The sequence below is a fragment of the Xyrauchen texanus genome, chromosome 32, assembly GCF_025860055.1.
Source record: "Xyrauchen texanus isolate HMW12.3.18 chromosome 32, RBS_HiC_50CHRs, whole genome shotgun sequence".
NCBI lineage: Eukaryota > Metazoa > Chordata > Actinopteri > Cypriniformes > Catostomidae > Xyrauchen > Xyrauchen texanus.
In genome coordinates this window covers 11153428-11172283 of record NC_068307.1, presented here as the reverse complement: position 1 = coordinate 11172283, position 18856 = coordinate 11153428, and the positions used below count along the sequence as shown (strand labels likewise).

At 37.6% G+C, this 18856-nt stretch overlaps 1 protein-coding gene across 1 annotated transcript in view; it reads left to right on the top strand.

The window, feature by feature from the left end:
• The window catches only part of cdh4 (cadherin 4, type 1, R-cadherin (retinal)), a 324629-nt gene extending 307204 nt beyond the window's left edge, over positions 1-17425 (top strand). The window contains exons 11-17 of the mRNA XM_052101106.1: positions 1592-1845; positions 8106-8248; positions 9295-9531; positions 10579-10812; positions 12799-12938; positions 13091-13255; positions 14681-17425. Of these exons, the coding sequence (XP_051957066.1) occupies positions 1592-1845; positions 8106-8248; positions 9295-9531; positions 10579-10812; positions 12799-12938; positions 13091-13255; positions 14681-14887 (1380 nt within the window). The 3' untranslated portion in view covers positions 14888-17425. The remainder of the gene's footprint in view (positions 1-1591; positions 1846-8105; positions 8249-9294; positions 9532-10578; positions 10813-12798; positions 12939-13090; positions 13256-14680) is intronic.
• Positions 17426-18856: the final 1431 nt, after the last annotated feature.

The following is an 18856-nucleotide window of genomic DNA, read 5'->3' as shown; positions in this document are numbered from 1 at the left end:
TCAGGAACCTAAAGCTTAAAGGTGTAGTTCACCCAAAAATGAAAATCCTGTCATTATGTACTCATTCATGTAATTTTAATGTAATCAACATAATCTGACCTGAAACAGGATAGTTAACATGAAAAAAAAATGCTTTATTCAATTAGAATTTATTTGGTTTTGAAAAATGGGAAATACTTACAATAATGTTGCCTGGTGGTTACAGTGGTGTAGTTAAAAAAAAAAAAAGGAAGAAGAGAGATTTGTGATTTGTTTCAGATGTTGAGCAAGTTATTCAATTTTTATAGAAGATGAACACAGAGACATGCATTTTTATTTTACATTGAGTGTGCATTAAGAAAGTAAATTGGTGAGTTATGTAATGCTGAAATTAAAGTAGTAGTTGTAGTTTAAATTCTGTCATTATTTACTCACCCTATGTTGTTCCAAACCCATATGACTTTCTTTCTTCTGCTGAACACATCAGGGAATATTTTATAGAATATAGCGATCGCTGATTTCCATACAATAGCAGTTGATATCGATTCACTTTAAAGCTTAAAAAGCACTTAGAAGTGTCATTAAAGTACTCCATGTGACTTGTACATAATATTTAATTGATGAACAGAACTGAAATTTAAGTTGTTATTCACTCTCAAATTATCTACACAGAGCCCAAATCAAATATGGCGACACGTTTGTATGATATATGGCAAGCAAACATCATGACATGATATTTGGTCTAAAGGTGCACAAGAACCAATGAAGTACTGTATAATAACAATAAAGAGCGTCTTAAATTCGGTCTCAGAACAGACAGACAGACAACAGGAAATGTAGAACCCAAACACAAGAGTTTAATAAACAGATAAACTAAATGATCAACACTACAAAATGCAGAGCAAAAAATTCTAAATATTAATAGAAGTAACAAACGACATAAAACACTTAACTTTGAACAAGGATGAAGGATAAAGATGATCACAGACAGTAATGTACACAGAATGGTGTAGCATAATCAAGACTTGACAAAGAATGACTGAAACTGAGGCATATATATCCACAGAACACTTATGATGAGGAATAGGTAACAGGTGTGAAAGGTTAGAAGTCCGGGGAGGTGCTTCTGGGAAATGTAGTTTGGGAAGAAACTGGGGGAGAATGTGACACATACAAAGTGATCGTATGCCTTCTGAAGACTTGGAATATAATGCACAAGTCACATAGATTACTTTTATGACAATTTTTGGTGCTTTTTAAGCTTTAATGTGAGTCACTAGCAACTGGTCTGTAAATCAGCCATCCTGAAAGTCTTACAAATATCAAAGTTTCTCATTCAAATATCTAATTGCATACAAAACTGGAACTATATGAAGATGAGTAAATAATGACAGAATTAAATTTTTTGCTATTCCTTTAATTTCTGTTTGTGCATTCCTTGACCATTAGCGTTTGTGCCACATTCTCTCCATACTGCATGAAATTAAAATTTGGTGGTAAAAGGAATCAATTCTGGCCTCTGCCACTTTGAGAGTTCAAGGAACGTAGCAACTGCAACGTGTTTGCCCTCTTCTCTGATGTGTGCTTTATTGTGTGTTGTTCATACGGGCAGCCTGTGGACTATGAGCGCAATGGAGCCTTCATGCTGACAGTGGTGGTCTCAAACCAGGCTCACCTGTCCAGTGGCATACCATCCTCCCTATCCTCCACAGCTGGGGTTACTATCACAGTGCTGGATGTCAATGAAGCCCCCGTCTTCCCATCCAACCCTAAAAACATTCGTTTTGAAGAGGGAGTTCCAGCTGAAACCACCCTCGCTACCTTCGCTGCACTGGATCCCGACCGCTTCATCCAGCAGACTATCAGGTAGAGAGGAATGTCTAAATGGCAGGAAGTGCATTTGTCTGTCTGTTTAAAGCTGTCTTGATGCTGACTGAGTGACTGTGTAACTGTCAGTCCACAATCCATTTACACTCTTTCTCACTCAAGCACACTCTCACACATCACCTCAATGATTGAAACCTTTTTTTGTCTTGACATTTCTGAGCTATACAGAAGCCTATTGAAAGTACTGTTGTGTAAATGTTTTATGAAATTTTCAGAATTAAGAGTTTTTGAATGATTGATTGACACTGAGATTACTGTTAACATTTATAAAGCACACATTAGCTTAGTGACACATATCAGTAACAAATCAGACAAAGGTCTGGATTAGTCAGCTGCATGCGATAAAGCAATAAACCTTTGTCTGGGGAGACACTTCATTTTTGGCGAAAACGATGCTGTGAGGTATAGATGTACAATCCATTCAGTGAGTTGTACTATGTAAAAGCTCACAATGTTTTAAAAATCCCAACCCATGTTTTTCAGAGTATTTTTTCTACTGTCATTTCTTAGGCATGACAAATGTTTAATATTTCTTTAGCTGAACAATTGCCATGATTAGATATTAAAACAGTACAACCTATTGAACAGACTGTCCTTACAGCATCATTGTCATTAGAGTAAAATTAAATATGTTGTTTACCATGTCTAAGGTTTATAAGCCATATAAGGCTGCGCATTGCAGTGAATTTACTTCATCTAAGGGGGTTCTTATACAAAGAACAATGGCAACAGTACTATTGTAAAAGACACCAATGTTCAATAAACTGTTAAATTCTTCCAATTTTAGAAGTATTATACTTTCACAAACAGTAGCCTATTAGATGTAGTGGTCCCCAAGATGGGGTCCCGTTCATCCTGTTAGATCTTCCATGGTGGTCTTGTTCATATAAGATAATCGTTAGGTCATACTTGGCCTCATATCTGTAAAAGCAGTCACACTTTGCATATTAAAAACAGCCTTTTGCGATCAGAGTTTGTGCAGTGCCTTCGTGAAAAGTATGCATTTTACCATTAACAGTTGCGGGTCAGTTGGGTCTACTAGACCAAATGTGATAACCCAAATATTCTGTAACCTGTAGGAAATTGGGTGTTTCAAACAGCACTTTTTGGGCATTTTCAACTAAATTTGTGCAAAGCACCCATTTAAAACAGTTTTTTCTGGGCTGCAAAAAGAACCCTGAAGTGCCGGAGCCAAGCATTTATTTGTAAACAGTAACTTAATCTATAGTGAATTAGTCAGTAGGCTGTTTATGGTTGCCAATGTGTGGTCACAGGTGTGCGTTTATAATCATCTTACAGTGGCTTCAGACATGGCTCATCCAGTCCAGATTATAATTTTATGCCAACTTGGTTCACTTTTCAGTTTTCTGCTGAATTAAGTTTGCATCTAAAATCAGGGTTTTAAAATTCTCATAAATCCATAAGAACTTTATTTGCCTGTTAACTCTGAGTCATTTTCATAGTAAACAGGCCAATACAAATCCATCACACTCAGGTGCAGGTTAGCCCCTGACTTTGTAAGTGAACGTTTGAAGTACATGCATTTTCTATACTGTGCTGTATGTCAAGTGATGTAGCACATATCGTTCACACCATTAGCAACCCTGGGAACAACTAAATGTTTTCAACTCTCTCTACCATTCTAGTCATTTAGTAGTGCCTGTGTTGCCAAGCAACAGGGTGAAAGGTCATTGAGTAATGAGCCGAACCATTCCCTAGACTGCTGGTTCTATTGTCTCTCTCTCTCTCTCTCTCTCTCTCTCTCTCTCTCTCTTTCTTTCTTACTCTTTCACGCATGATCTCTGTTGGTTTCTTTTTTTCATGACTCAAAAGTGTACAGGCAAGATGCCAGCTTGATGTATTGATTCAAAGTTTGCCTCCATGCACGTTCACTCACACACAGACACGCACACACACACATACATATATATATATATATATATATATATATATATATATATATATATATATATATATATATATATATATATATAGATAGATATATATATACACACACACACACACAAACACTCAGAGGACCTTTACTAGACTTGCTCTATAGATCACTGTGTGCAAGGAACAGTCCAATCGATACAGTCCACACTGTGGCGCTCTCTCTCAGATTGCATCAGTGTTATACGCTCAAACAAGTCATATTGAAGTCCTGAGCAAACAAATGAACTAAGCAAACGAAAACTTGCAAATTAACCTTTGTCTGTATAATTGCTTTTAAATAGACCTGTCTCACATAGAATATTAAATAAATGGTGAAATGTTTATCAAACTTTTTTTCCAGGGAAATGCAAGATATCTTTCAAGTTATTGCAGTTTTACCACAAAATGGGTCACAGGTCTGTTCTGATTGGGTCACGGATGGCAAGAATAACAATGCTAAGTGCAAATAAAAGAAATGCTACTAACTATAAAATCATGTATTCAAGATAACAAAACGGGCTTATAAACTTTAAAAATGAGGAGAATGCTTCCACTATAATTAGTCTGCGTCCAATCAAACTAGTGCAAATTAATCTGTCACTTGGTAGAATCTAACTAAATTAGTCAGATGTCAACATGGATTAGATGTATGCCATGCACTCATTCACTAAAACATGAACAAAATGATGAGAGAATATAAAGCGCAGACTATATTAAATACATTTGCAATGAAGATAAGCATGGTTTTTTTATGACCACAATGTGTTTTGTGTGGTTCAGTAAATACAGGTGAAACTCGAAAAATTAGAATATCGTGCAAAAGTTCATTAATTTCAGTAATTCAACTTAAAAGGTGAAACTAATATATTATCTAGACTCATTACAAGCAAAGTAAGATATTTCAAGCCTTTATTTGATATAATTTTGATGATTATGGCTTACAGCTTATGAAAACCCCAAATTCAGAATCTCAGAAAATTAGAATATTGTGAAAAGGTTCAGTATTGTAGGCTCAAAGTGTCACACTCTAATCAGCTAAACACCTGCAAAGGGTTCCTGAGCCTTTAAATGGTCTCTCAGTCTGGTTCAGTTGAATTCACAATCATGGGGAAGACTGCTGACCTGACAGTTGTGCAGAAAACCATCATTGACACCCTCCACAAGGAGGGAAAGCCTCAAAAGGTAATTGCAAAAGAAGTTGGATGTTCTCAAAGTGCTGTATCAAAGCACATTAATAGAAAGTTAAGTGGAAGGGAAAAGTGTGGAAGAAAAAGGTACACAAGCAGCAGGGATGACCGTAGCCTGGAGAGGATTGTCAGGAAAAGGCCATTCAAATGTGTGGGGGAGCTTCACAAGGAGTGGACTGAGGCTGGAGTTACTGCATCAAGAGCCACCACACACAGACGGGTCCTGGACATGGGCTTCAAATGTCAAACGTCTTACCTGGGCTAAAGAAAAAAAAGAACTGGTCTGTTGCTCAGTGGTCCAAAGTCCTCTTTTCTGATGAGAGCAAATTTTGCATCTCATTTGGAAACCAAGGTCCCAGAGTCTGAAGGAAGAATGGAGAGGCACACAATCCAAGATGCTTGAAGTCCAGTGTGAAGTTTACACACTCTGTGTTGGTTTGGGGAGCCATGTCATCGGCTGGTGTTGGTCCACTGTGCTTTATTAAGTCCAGAGTCAACGCAGCCGTCTACCGGGACATTTTAGAGCACTTCATGCTTCCTTCAGCAGACAAGCTTTATGGAGATGCTGACTTCATTTTCCAGCAGGACTTGGCACCTGCCCACACTGCCAAAAGTACCAAAACCTGGTTCAATGACCATGGTATTACTGTGCTTGATTGGCCAGCAAACTCGCCTGACCTGAACCCCATAGAGAATCTATGGGGCATTGCCAAGAGAAAGATGAGAGACATGAGACCAAACAATGCAGAAGAGCTGAAGGCCGCTATTGAAGCATCTTGGTCTTCCATAACACCTCAGCAGTGCCACAGGCTGATAGCATCCATGCCACGCCGCATTGAGGCAGTAATTAATGCAAAAGGGGCCCAAACCAAGTACTGAGTACATATGCATGATTATACTTTTCAGAGGGTCAACATTTCTGTATTTAAAATCCTTTTTTTTTTATTGATTTCATGTAATATTCAAATTTTCTGAGATTCTGAATTTGGGGTTTTCATAAGCTGTAAGCCATAATCATCAAAATTATATCAAATAAAGGCTTGAAATATCTTACTTTGCTTATAATGAGTCTATATAATATATTAGTTTCACCTTTTAAGTTGAATTACTGAAATTAATGAACTTTTGCACGATATTCTAATTTTTCGAGTTTCACCTGTATATACAATTATGATAATGATCAGTGTTCAATTTTAGACTACTGCTGTTAGTCAATAAAACATTTTTAATCACGATTAATCACATAATTTTTCATAATTAATCACAGATTTTGAAAGTGCTGAAATTTGACTCTATATTTACTTTTCCCTGTCAAAATGAATTTATTTCCATATTAACAATATATAACAATATAATGCTTTATTAACATTTTCCAAACAAGTATAAATATAGAAATGCACTAAAATAGCACAAATTCAAGTACCATTAAACATTCCCAAAGTCTAAGTGGGAGTTTAACTAAATGAAAGAACTAGTCCTCACATAAGTTGCATATTTATTGTAATGGGCAATTCATCTCTTAAAGATCCTACAAAATTAATCAGCCGGCAGACTGTGGCTATCCATTTTGTTACAGCAATCAGGACATCAGCGCCAACTTCAGCGTCAAGCATTGCTTTGAACTCCGCATGGAAAACACATGCAGACAAAAATTTATTATTCTGCATTTTAGTGATTGTTAAGACTTGCTGTGCTTCTGTGGTTATTAAAATGTGCCTTAGGCTGAAAAATACGTGATTTCTGTCGCAAATCCAATCTAGGCTTGTTTTATACAATATATATCATTAAGAACTCCTTTCCCCATTACACTAACAATGCCACTGAATCACTGCTGTGTATTTTTTGTGTGTGCATCAGGGTAATGACTGGGTGAACACATTGCAAACATTCCGCCCTTCCAACCTGACTTTATGCTTGTTTATACTGTATTAGCGGGAAAAGTAAGTGGAGCGTAGTTCTAGCGGGAAGACCAGCAGGTGTACATCATCACATCATTAGCTGGGTAACTCCTAGCCAATCGCACAAAAGCCATTGCTTTATAAGTCTGCTCACAATCTATCACATTGCTGTTTCGGTGTGCTAACACTGCAACCTCCACCTCCCCACCACCACCAGTTGAGCCCTGTCCTGCAGGGGGGCCGCCTATCTCCGGCAGGACATGACGGTTCCGGGTACAACTCCCTCGGACTGCCAGACGGGGCCTATGCCAAAGAGAGAGACATCACCACCCGTTTTACATCTATCAAATAAATGGCATCTCAAACTTCACTCAAGCCTGCGTGTCTTCCCTATAGAAATGTGTTAATCGTGATTAAGAAAAATTGACATGCTACATTTTTTCATTAATCGTGTGCATTAACATTTTTATTTTGACAGCTCTATTTTAGATATATTTGTTAAATTTTGTATAATAAACTAATTTGGTTACTTGTTGGGTTGCCACTTGATGTTCAAAGTGAAATCTGGGTACTGCGACAAAACTGCAGAGTAATTGGATACGTTTTTTGGGTAAAATATGGATTAGAGTGCAGATTAAGTATTGTAATTAAAACTAAAATTAATAGCTTGCTAATTATTAGTAATAATGTAATTGTGTTTTGTAAAATTCTTCCACCAGTCAGGCATAGTAATGAATATATTAAGTCATTTTCTTTCTAGCTCTGAGACCTGGTCTGGCAGATAAATAGACTGTAACTACTGTGTCTGTCTTTAACTTCAATGTTAAGGATTAATAGCACAGAAGCCTTATACATTACCTAATAATATATAGAAGAAAGATTATGTGTCACATCATTGATTTGATTGAGTTTAAATATTTCCATATTCCTCTGTGCAGATCCATTGATCAGAAGAGAACTGATTAGAAATGCCGCCCAAGCTGTGAATGAATGAGGGACATATCATAATAATCCACATCCTATATCTTCATAAGAGACAAAATATGATTTTAGCGGCATTTAAATGGATTGATGATCTCAAAAGTTCTACATTATTACCCTCAGCTATACTGTTGCAGAATAAATTATGATTGAACGTTGAGCTCTATAGCCACGTCTTGCAAATGCTTATGGATTTTTATATTGAGTAAACTGATAAACAAATGCTTTTGGCCTTCAGGTACTCCAAACTCTCAGATCCAGCCAACTGGCTCAAAATCAACAGGACAAACGGAAGGATCACCACCACAGCGGTTCTGGACCGCGAGTCACCGTATATGAAGAATAACATATACGAAGCAACCTTTTTGGCTGTGGACAATGGTACAGTTTTGACTTTATGTGAGAGTGTCTGTGCATTAAAGTAGTGTCCATGGCACTTTTAAAAAATTTGTTTAAATGGTTGCGTAGGTCAGGTGAGGGGCTGGTTAGTTTGAACAAGTTAATTTGTCCCACAGAGCCAACAAGCTGTTCATAGCCTATCAATTAATATTCTATCAGCACTCTGACATATCTCTAGTCTGATTGGATTTCAACCAAAAAGGAGTTAAAAAAAAACGAAATGCTTGTCCTTTTTCACCCAAACTCTCTAAAATGGTAGACTGAAATTGACCTGATTGCTTAACATAGGGAGTTGCTTAACAAGCTCAGAAAGCTTTAGGGGGAGTTGGTATGATTAGTAAATCGACTAATCTATCTGCCTGTCTTGTTGTGTTTCCTCATAAGTTTTCAAAGGTGTCCATAGTGGCAGGCCTTGTCAGGCATTCTATCTGAACAAAACATATTGGGCAAAATCAATATTTCTCTCGGGACTACCATTTTGTCAAGCAGTTGATATAGATGTCCGGTGTGACGGGTTATATTCTAGAGTCATATCAGACCTTCTTATAACATAATTTGACAGAATCAATTTTTATAATATGTAGCCTGTTACTCTCAAGTAAGGACTATGAGGAATGATGCAGGCCCTGTTTTCCACAAATGCCCCTCATCTGTGACAGCAGATTGTGTTGTGAGAGTCGGTATACAGGTATATCTGGCCAATGTACAGTGTGTTTTTGTGTTTGATTCACACTTTGCCATAGGGAGCCGATGTGTCTGTTTCTTCTGGCAAAGTTATTACACACTGCTGTCCTCTGAGAGGGCCCAGTTCTATTAAAGAGAAAACAGCTTTGTGAAATATTAATGTGCAGTTATAATTTGTTATATCTGACACATTTGAGAGTTTTCAGACAAATACATAAACTGTACGATCGTAACCCCTTCCCTCTCCTGACTATCATTATCCTCTTTCATTTTATTCTATCTTTCTGTCTCTCTCTCTCTCTCTCTCTCCTCTCTCTCTCTCTCTCTCTCTCTCTCTCTCATAGGTTCCCCTCCTTCCACAGGAACTGGTACTCTACAGATCTATTTGATAGATGTGAATGACAACGTGCCTGTCTTAGTTCCCCAAGAGGCTCTGGTTTGTGAGAGGTCACGACATGGGAATCCAGTCAATATCACAGCCTCTGATTTAGATTCAGAGCCCAACGCTGGCCCATATGTCTTTGAACTGTCCTCTTACCCTTCCTCTGCCCGACGCAACTGGACCATCTCACGCCTGAATGGTTAGACATTAATAAATAAAAATAAATCAAAAATGTATTTTATATATTTATATATATATATATATATATATATATATATATATATATATATATATATATATATATATATATTTATAGCATCTTTTGAGCTAAAGAAGCACCATTTATGAAACCATTGTTGAAAGATGAGTTGAAATACATTGTTTGAGTTTAATCTTGGCCAACCATTTTGGATATTTCTGTCTTTTCCAAGTAGATAGGACCTTTATTTGTACAACAAAAAAATTGTTGCCTGGAGACATTACAGGCTGCCAAGTGGCCTGACTTGCCTTAAAGGGACTTTGATACTACTACCTACTAGAGTTGGGATACTGGAGTCCGGATTCGGACTCAAGGTCAGACTCAGACTTGAGTGTGGTCTTGAGTCCATATTTATCCACAAGTGGATAGTTGCGACTCAGATTTACATTCTCTGGTTAAATATTAAGCTGGAATAGGAAAAACTTTGAAAACATTTGTAATTTTGTAACATCAAAAATGTTTGTTAATGCTCTTATTTGCATAAGGTTAAATACATTGCTTGGACAAGTACAGAATGCATTGAACACACAACAGGTTTACATTTAGATTAATTGTCTGTTCATCACCCCAGTTTACACACTTACCATTACTGTTCAAAATGTTTTACGCTGAAACACAGTGCATGAAAATGTCTGAGGCTACACAAAGCACATGAATATTTAATGGAACAAGCATTGTTTAGTTTATGATTGGTTGTCTAATGCTAAGTATCTCACCATAAAATTCTACCACCACTAGAATGTGAGTTCTGCTCTGGAGTGGAATGTGAAAGAATGCTTGCTTTGTAATGGTTCATAAGTAAAGGGGGAAAAAAATCTAAAACACATTCTTCATTAAAAAAAAACAATATTCAGAATACTGTAAAATTAGCAACATTTCTTTCTCTTTTTTTCACTAGAAGAAAACACAACTAAAAATACCATGTTCAACATTCCAGTCTTCCCATACCAATCTATAATGTCTGTGTTTGCTATATCCTTCTCATAGGCAACTATGCCCAGTTGAAACTGCGGATCCCGTACCTGGAGGCAGGCATGTATCGAGTCCCCATATTAGTTTCTGACTCTGGAAACCCTCCCCTATCCAACACCTCAGTCTTGAAGGTGAAGGTGTGTCCATGCGATGAAAATGGAGACTGCACTGTTGTTGGGGCAGCGACTGTTGCCGGGTTGGGAACTGGAGCTATTATCACCATCCTCATCTGCATCATTATACTGCTCAGTAAGCTATTGGATGGATGGATGGATGGATGGATGGATGGATGGATGGATGGATGGATGGATGGGTGGGTGGGTGGGTGGATGGTTGGTTGGTGGATGGATGGATGGATGGATGGGTGGATGGATGGATGGATGGTGGATGGATGGATGGATGGTTGATGGTATGGATGTAATAATTAGTCGACGTAATCGATGAAATAATTAGTCGACATAATCGACAACATCAGCATTAAAAAAAAAATTAGTTGACATAATCGACAGCGTCAGCATAAAAAAATTGTCGACAAAAAAGTTTGTTGTCGAATAGTCGTTTGGTCTTATTTAATGTAACATGATCATATGAAATTCCATTGATGGCACATGAGAGGACACTGCAGCTTGTGCCTGACTGAGAAGAGGAAGAAAAAATATCACCCACAGTCCAGACGCACTCTAAACTTTCCGAAGAGCTACAGGTGATGTAGATCGCAAAGTATGAGGGAATAATACAAAAATACAAAATAAGTCAATACAGAAGCACACTTGTTGTGGAATAAGCGGAGCCAGAGCTGCCATTCCACTGAAGCTAAACGTGTTTGTCGAGTCTCTGTCTTTATCAACAAAAGTCTTGACAAAACATTCTCAGTTTTCTTACTGTTTGTTTGTCATATGGCAGTCAAAGAGGCGTTATACACTGTTTATGCAGTGATGAAAGGAAAATAAAGGTAGCAGAGAGGAGCAGACAGGAACAAGGGAGTGTGTGTAAAAAGATGCAGTCACCTGAGAAGCAGCATATAAAATATTTATACTTGCTTTTAGAGAATATATCTTGAATATAAGTATATTTTGTCTTTACCGCACTCGCAGATGTGTAACCAAGTGAAAAAATACACTTATATACAAAATACACTTACTGTATATTTAAGATACCTGTACATTCTCTTAAAGCAGTCTTAATATCTTATATGTTGATTCTCATGTCAATGTATCTTGTTTTAAGGATTTGTAGACCATTTTAAATGGAAACAAGACAAAAACACTTGATAAAAATAGGATTTTTTGCATTGAATTTTGTACTGAATTAAACTTAATAAAAGTACTTTTTTCAGTGAATGTCATTTAGAGGTATTTTTAAAAGATGATTTTGTCCCCTTTATTGTTAGCTAGCCTGTTTAAAACAACTTTTTCAGTTTAGCACAAGCTGAAAAGTCGGTTTAGAGCAAATTATTAATTGTTGCAACAATCGCAGAAAAGTCGAATAAACTTTCTAATAATCGTTAGATTGGTCAATTATAAAAATAATCATTCGTTGCAGCCCTAATGGATGGATGGATGGATGGATGGATAGGTGGATGGATGGATGGACTAACAAGTTCTGTTGTAATACGTCTTGGTTTATTGAACAAAAAAAGAATGGCAGCCCTATTGTAAGAATGCCTTAAGTCATACAAGAAAAGTCAATGGGCAGAGCCAGGAAGTTTTGGTTTTTTCACGCAAGCATGCGCTAAGTCTAAGCACAAATGGGTTTGGCAAAATTGCGTGCGCAAAGCGCTAATTGGCTGGGACAAGTGCTATTCAATTCTGAGGTTCTTCTCTTACGACTTCTGGGTCCTATTATATAGTCTATTCCCAGTCAAGCAATATAGCAAATTGCGCTTTGCTCCCACCCATACTCACTTGCTCTTTGCCTTGGCATGAAAACTGCACTTAGCACTACAGTAGCACTCTTACGAAAATTGGATAAGACATTTCACACATTCCTAGCCCAAAGCACTGCGATTTCCGCACTCACAAAATAGAGCCCTGGTATTTGAACCCTGGTCCATTTGCACGCTAAATTAAATCTGAATCATTAGACTAACACATCTGACACTTATATAAGTGTTTTTTATCTTTATTTGGTCAAGTCTTATCTTGTCTAGGGCACTAAGTGAGCCAGGTCTGCCACTGGTGCCCCTTCAAAAAATAAGTCCATTATGCCCTTGTATCTGCATGTGTGTGTCTTTAGGCATGGTGCTGTTCTTTGTAGTGTGGGTGAAGCGAAGAGAAAAGGAGCGTCAGACTAAACCTCTATTGATTGACCCCGAAGATGACGTCAGGGATAATATTCTGAAGTATGATGAAGAGGGTGGAGGAGAGGAAGATCAGGTCAGAGTCACACACATTTACACAGACAGACCTTGCTTTCATTGATTGTAGAGTCAAGGCAGTCTCTTATTTAGCTTCTCCACTGAGTGTTGCAAGAGCATTTCTGACCTTGTTTTCAGACTGTGACTGACATATTTATATTTCTGCTGCAGGACTATGATCTGAGTCAGCTGCAGCAGCCCGAGTCTCTAGATCACATCACGAGCAAGCCCTCAGGTGTACGGCGAGTGGACGAGAGACCTGTTATCCTAGAATCTCAGTATCCTGTGCGGCCAACAGTACCACACCCTGGAGACATTGGAGAGTTCATCATTGACGTAGGCTTTCTCTATTCCTTACCATTGAAGATAATGCAGAATGTAGGCAGTAGATATGAAGTTTCAAGCCTGATCTTATGAAAATTATGTGAATGTGGCAACATTTATGCAAAATGATATTTTGAGGTTCATTTTTTAGATGAAATGTCCACTGTGTAGTGGTAAAAGTAAGGTAAATGTTATCCCAAACAGATGAGGACTTAAAGGGAATACTACATTTACTGAGCACTTTATTAGGAAAACTTTGGTCCTAATAAAGTGTCTGACATGGTCTTCTGCCATTGTAGCCCTTCCGCCTCAAGATTCAACATGTTGTGCATTCTAAGATGTGATTTTGCTCACTTCAATTGAGTGTTTTTCTGAGTTTCCATAGCCTTTCTGTCAGCTCGAACCAATCTGGCCATTCTCTGTTGACCACTCTCAACAACAAGGCATTTCAGTCAGCAGAACTGCTGCTCACTGGATGTTTTTGGCACCATTCTGAGTAAACTCTTGAGACTGTTGTGCATAAAAATTCCAGGAGATCAGCAGTTACAGAAATACTCAAACCAGGCCGTCTGGTACCAATAATCACTCCACGGAGATCCCATTTTTCCCCATTCTGATGGTAGATGTGAACATTAACTTAAGCTCCTGACCCATATCTGCATTATTTCATGCAAAGCACTGCTGCCACACCCTTGGCTGATTAGATAATCGCATGAATATATTGAGTTTAAATCAACAAAACATGCTTCCCTAATCTTTACACCTAAACCTAATCGATTGTGTCATAAAGCCAAATGTGAGATGAAAAACACTACGTCGTTTAGTGGTGCTTCTATGACAATTTTGGCTCACGTTGACCCGCATGCTCATCAGAACTACTATCCCGGTTCTTTACATCAGTTGAGCTACTGTGCAATTTGATCGCTCTCGAACATGGTTTTAAATGTAGTTGGTTATGTAATGAAAATGTTCAAATGTATCGCCCTACATGTCATGCATTCTTGTGGAAGTGTTTTGATGTCATGAGATAGCATATGCTCAGTCAACAGCATTTGTAATGTAGTGTTGATTACCACAAAAATGTATGTCAACTTTCCCCTCCTATTCTGTAAAAAACGAATAAATCTTGGTTACAGTGAGGCACTTTCAGTGGAAGTGAATTATTTTTTGCAGTATTGCTAAAGATTATGCCACAAATGCTATCGATTAACCTTATCTTGTATTGAGCCCGGAATATTCCTTTAATCAGACTACCTGTACTTGACCTAAATAACAGGATTTGTGTACTTTGTCCACCACTGCTACAATGCTTGTGTAATTATTCAGCAGTGGATCACAGAATTTTGCTGTATTTTGTGATAATTCTCTATTGCGTTTATTATGTCTGCTCTATCTTACAGTCTCTCTTTCTCTATTTCTCTCTCGCGCTCATGTTAGGGTCTGCGTGCGGCTGATAATGACCCCACCGCTCCCCCCTACGACTCCCTGCTGGTGTTTGACTACGAGGGCAGCGGCTCCACAGCAGGCTCTGTCAGCTCCCTGGACTCCTCCAGCTCTGGGGAACAAGACTACGACTACCTCAATGAATGGGGTCCACGCTTCAAAAAGCTGGCAGACCTCTATGGAGGTGGGGGGGAGGACTGAAGGTGTGAACTACAGGAAGGCGGAGGGGAACAGAGAGGGCCAGGAGGGACAATTGACTTCTCGGTTGTTTTATCGAGAAGTTTTACACCAAGCCTCCAATGCGGGCTGAATATCTCTCCAAAAAGTTCCTCTGCAAGCTACGGAGGCATCAAAAGGAAATGATTTTGCCCTGCAGCCTGCTCTGTACCTTTGCTGCAGTCCACAAGTATTTTATGGCTTTTTACAATATTTCGCATTGTGGTTTCTTCAATGTTGTTTTTTCATTCCTCTCGGACTGCCTGGAGGCGGAAGATGGAATTGAGAAGTTACGGGGATGGCGAACTCTCTGCGCACAGGAGTTAAAAAAAAAAGAGTCAGAGCACTCTCTTTCTCTCTTTGCTTTATCACTAAGGAGAGTTCCACACGCACACTTTTTCTCTCAACTGGAATTTCAGTAGAACAGAAGCACTGTCGTTGATAAAGTGCCTTTTGTGGTGTGTTTTGTATCAGACTCCTGCAATCTCAGGGTCGGTTGCCATTTTGAAAAGTTTCTTCTGTTAGGCACACTCCCTTATTCCTGTCTGCTCCTCTCTGCTACCTATATTTTCCTTTCATCACTGCATTAACGGTGTAGAATGCCTCTTTGACTGCCATATGACAAACAAACAAAAGAAAACAGAGAATGTTTTGTCAAGACTTTTGTTGATAAAGACAGAGACTCATTTTCCCTTCAGAAATCTCATTCTCCCTTGAGAAATTGGAGTGTAAGAAGTACAGTGATCCAATTCTAAAATCATAATTAGTTTTTTTTAATACTTGACCGACCACGACCATATAATGTTATGTTGTGTAATGGTTGTGTACAAAATCAAGGTCTTTATTTTAAAAGAAGAAAAAACATTAATGGAGAATGCCTATTTGCTCATACTCTTGCCTGCCTTGTACGATTTTGTGTTGCGTTCCAATTTGTAAAGGTGATTTAGGCATGACAAGTTGTCAGACAGCGAGACTAAATGCGATGGCTGAAGAAACACGACTCGGATTGCATCAGAAGAAACCTTTTTTGTCTTGAACATTCCCTTTTTATAACTTTAAAAGTTGATTAAAATATAATACGTGCATGAATTCTTTCAAAACAATGTCTCAAATCTCTCGCACTTGTTCCTCTGTGGTCAGAATGTGATAAGTAGTTGGCAAAGAATATACACCATACAGAATAAATATAATCTGAAAAAATAAAAACAAAAAATGATTAAAAAAATATGTTTTATATGCTGTAAAATACTTATTTTTGAAGTATTATCTGAAAAATGTGCTGCTCTGAATTGGGCTAAATAACCCTGTGTGTGTGTGTGTGTGTGTGTGTGTGTGTGTGTGTGTGTGTGTGTGTGTGTGTGTGTGCGTGCGTGTGACTGTGTGTGTGTGTGTGTGTGTGTGTGTGCGTGTGTGTGTGCGCGCGCGCGCGTGTGACTGTGTGTGCGTGTGTGTGTTGTGCTTGTCTATATCATATAGGATTTAAAAATTATTTTCATGTTTGTGTTTTTTATTTTTTTTTTCCCTTAGGTTTAAATTTCGTTTAGCTATGCAGCAGCACTCATTTTGTTCTGTGTTGCTGAAGAAAGTGTTTCATTTGTTCTGTCCCTGAAATGGGTCTAAATCTGCATTGCAGAGAATCTTAAAAGTCATGCCTGCTCCACCATTCAGTGTAACTGATTTCTCTTTCTATTCATCTCAAATATTGGATGTGCTTTAGAGAATAAACAAACACAGTTTTTCCAAGAAAAAAAAAAACAAAAAATATGGTCTCCGTGTTTCTTTAAACTTCCAGTGTATAAGTGAGTTTACACATTTACATCATCGATTATCAATTGAATTTAGTTGATTGACAACCTGGTGAGATAGAATCAGAATATTATTACAAAATTTTGGATAAATTAGTTGTAAGTGCCTATTTCTATGTGTCCCAGCAGTTTTCTGGTGAAATAAACACTAGAGGTGCTACAACAACCAGTTTTATTCACTTTCACACAAATCACAAGTATAATGGCAGATTAACAGTTCAAACACACTTATTTTTCACTTTGTTCCCCACACAATGTTATCTTTTGAAATCAAAACACTTTACTATATTGCATATTTAAAAATCTACACATTTTAAGGCTTACATTATATGACCAACTGCATTTACAATATTATTCCAACAAGACTAATTGTTGGATTTTGAACACAGAAAACCATCAAGTGACCCGAAAGAGTCATAGAAGAACAACAAAAAGACATGGTTGCTTTAGCTATTGTATTTCTCATATCTCATTTGTTTTTATTATACTATTGGTTAGGTTTGGGTGCAGAGTTCAGGGTAGGGATATCAGTTTTGTTTATTTAAACTAGAAAAACAGAAGTCATTTTTTAAGGTTAATACTTTATTGTCTTACAGTTGCTTTTTTTTAAACTATTGGTCAGCCTGATCTCATGAAATATTGTTCGGTATTTACTTATTACAAACATATTGGAAAAACAATGAACACTGTGAACAATTATTTGTATAATTAAAGTGTGTTAACCCAAAAAATATATATTATGTCATCATTTAATCATCCTCGTGTGTTTCATCCGTTCAACTCAAAAGTAGAAATGATGCAGAACGACAGCCTCAGTTACATTTACTTTCATTGTATCTTTTGTTTTTACAATGAAAGTGAATGGTTACTGAGGCTGCCATACAGCTTAACATCTTATTTTGTGATCCTCTGAAAAAGTCACGCAGGTTTGGAACAAAATGAGTGTGAGAAAAAATTATCCCTATATTAATTTCCATGGCCAGGGCATCTTCATCAGTCACAAGTATAGACAAACACAATGTGCTTAAACTAACAACACACAAACAATTATAATCTTTCATATCCTTATTGAACACATCCCATTTAACATTCACTGTGCTGTGCAACTCATATTGGTTCACATACTTTTTCTTGCCACCAGTCTATTCCATTAAAAACTTTAATCAATATAAATATTGTGAACCAAAGAGTGATTGGTTCATACATTCACACAAGCTTCAAATAGAAATAAACCATGTGTAAATGGCCATTCAAACATTTAGCTTTATGCTAAGATAATATTCTATTTTTAGACATTTTACATGAACCTGTTACCAGGCCATACCTGTCAACACTTCCATTTTTCCCGGGAGTCTCCCGTATTTCACACCGATCTCCCGCCCCCTACCGTTTAGTTATTGCTCCCGCGAAACTCCCGTAATTTGTATGGCCCAAACCTCGTTATATGAATAAACACATCAGTATATTATTCCAAGTTTGTCCAGTTGCCATATCTTGTATGAAACGAATACTACTCACACAACCGACACATCATACAAATTTCAACTCATTTGTGACCTCAACCTAGCAACCTACAACTCAGTTGCGCTGTTGATATCTGTTGAATCAAGCATCTCTGGTAGATGGGAGAAGACTCAGGTGGAGCTCTGGCGAAAAAAACTAAATATCATGTCAATTTAACAACAGCTGGACAAAATAATTTTATTTTATATCTTGAAGCCATATCGACAATGCCCACACCTTTTGCAAATTGTGTCACACATATTTTAATATCGGACACGGTGGGAAAAATTACATTACTCAGCACATTAAATCACAGCAGCACAATTTGTATATAGCCTTTCCCTGCCATCCAGCACCACCACCAACCTTCCGCAGTTAAATAAGAATATAAATTCGAAGACCTTAATCATTACTCTTAAACTTAATACAAAAGCTTTTTGTTTAAACATTGGCCCCTTGCACTTACTCAGTATACAAATTTTAAATAAGTAATATTGGCATTATATTCAAGCTGTTTAGCCAAATGGGAGTTGGCCCCCACAGTGAGCCTGGTTTCCCCCAAGGTTATTTTTCTCAATTAACCAACATCTTATGGAGTTTTGTGTTCCTTGCCACAGTCACCTTAAGCTTTCTCACAGAGGGTCTA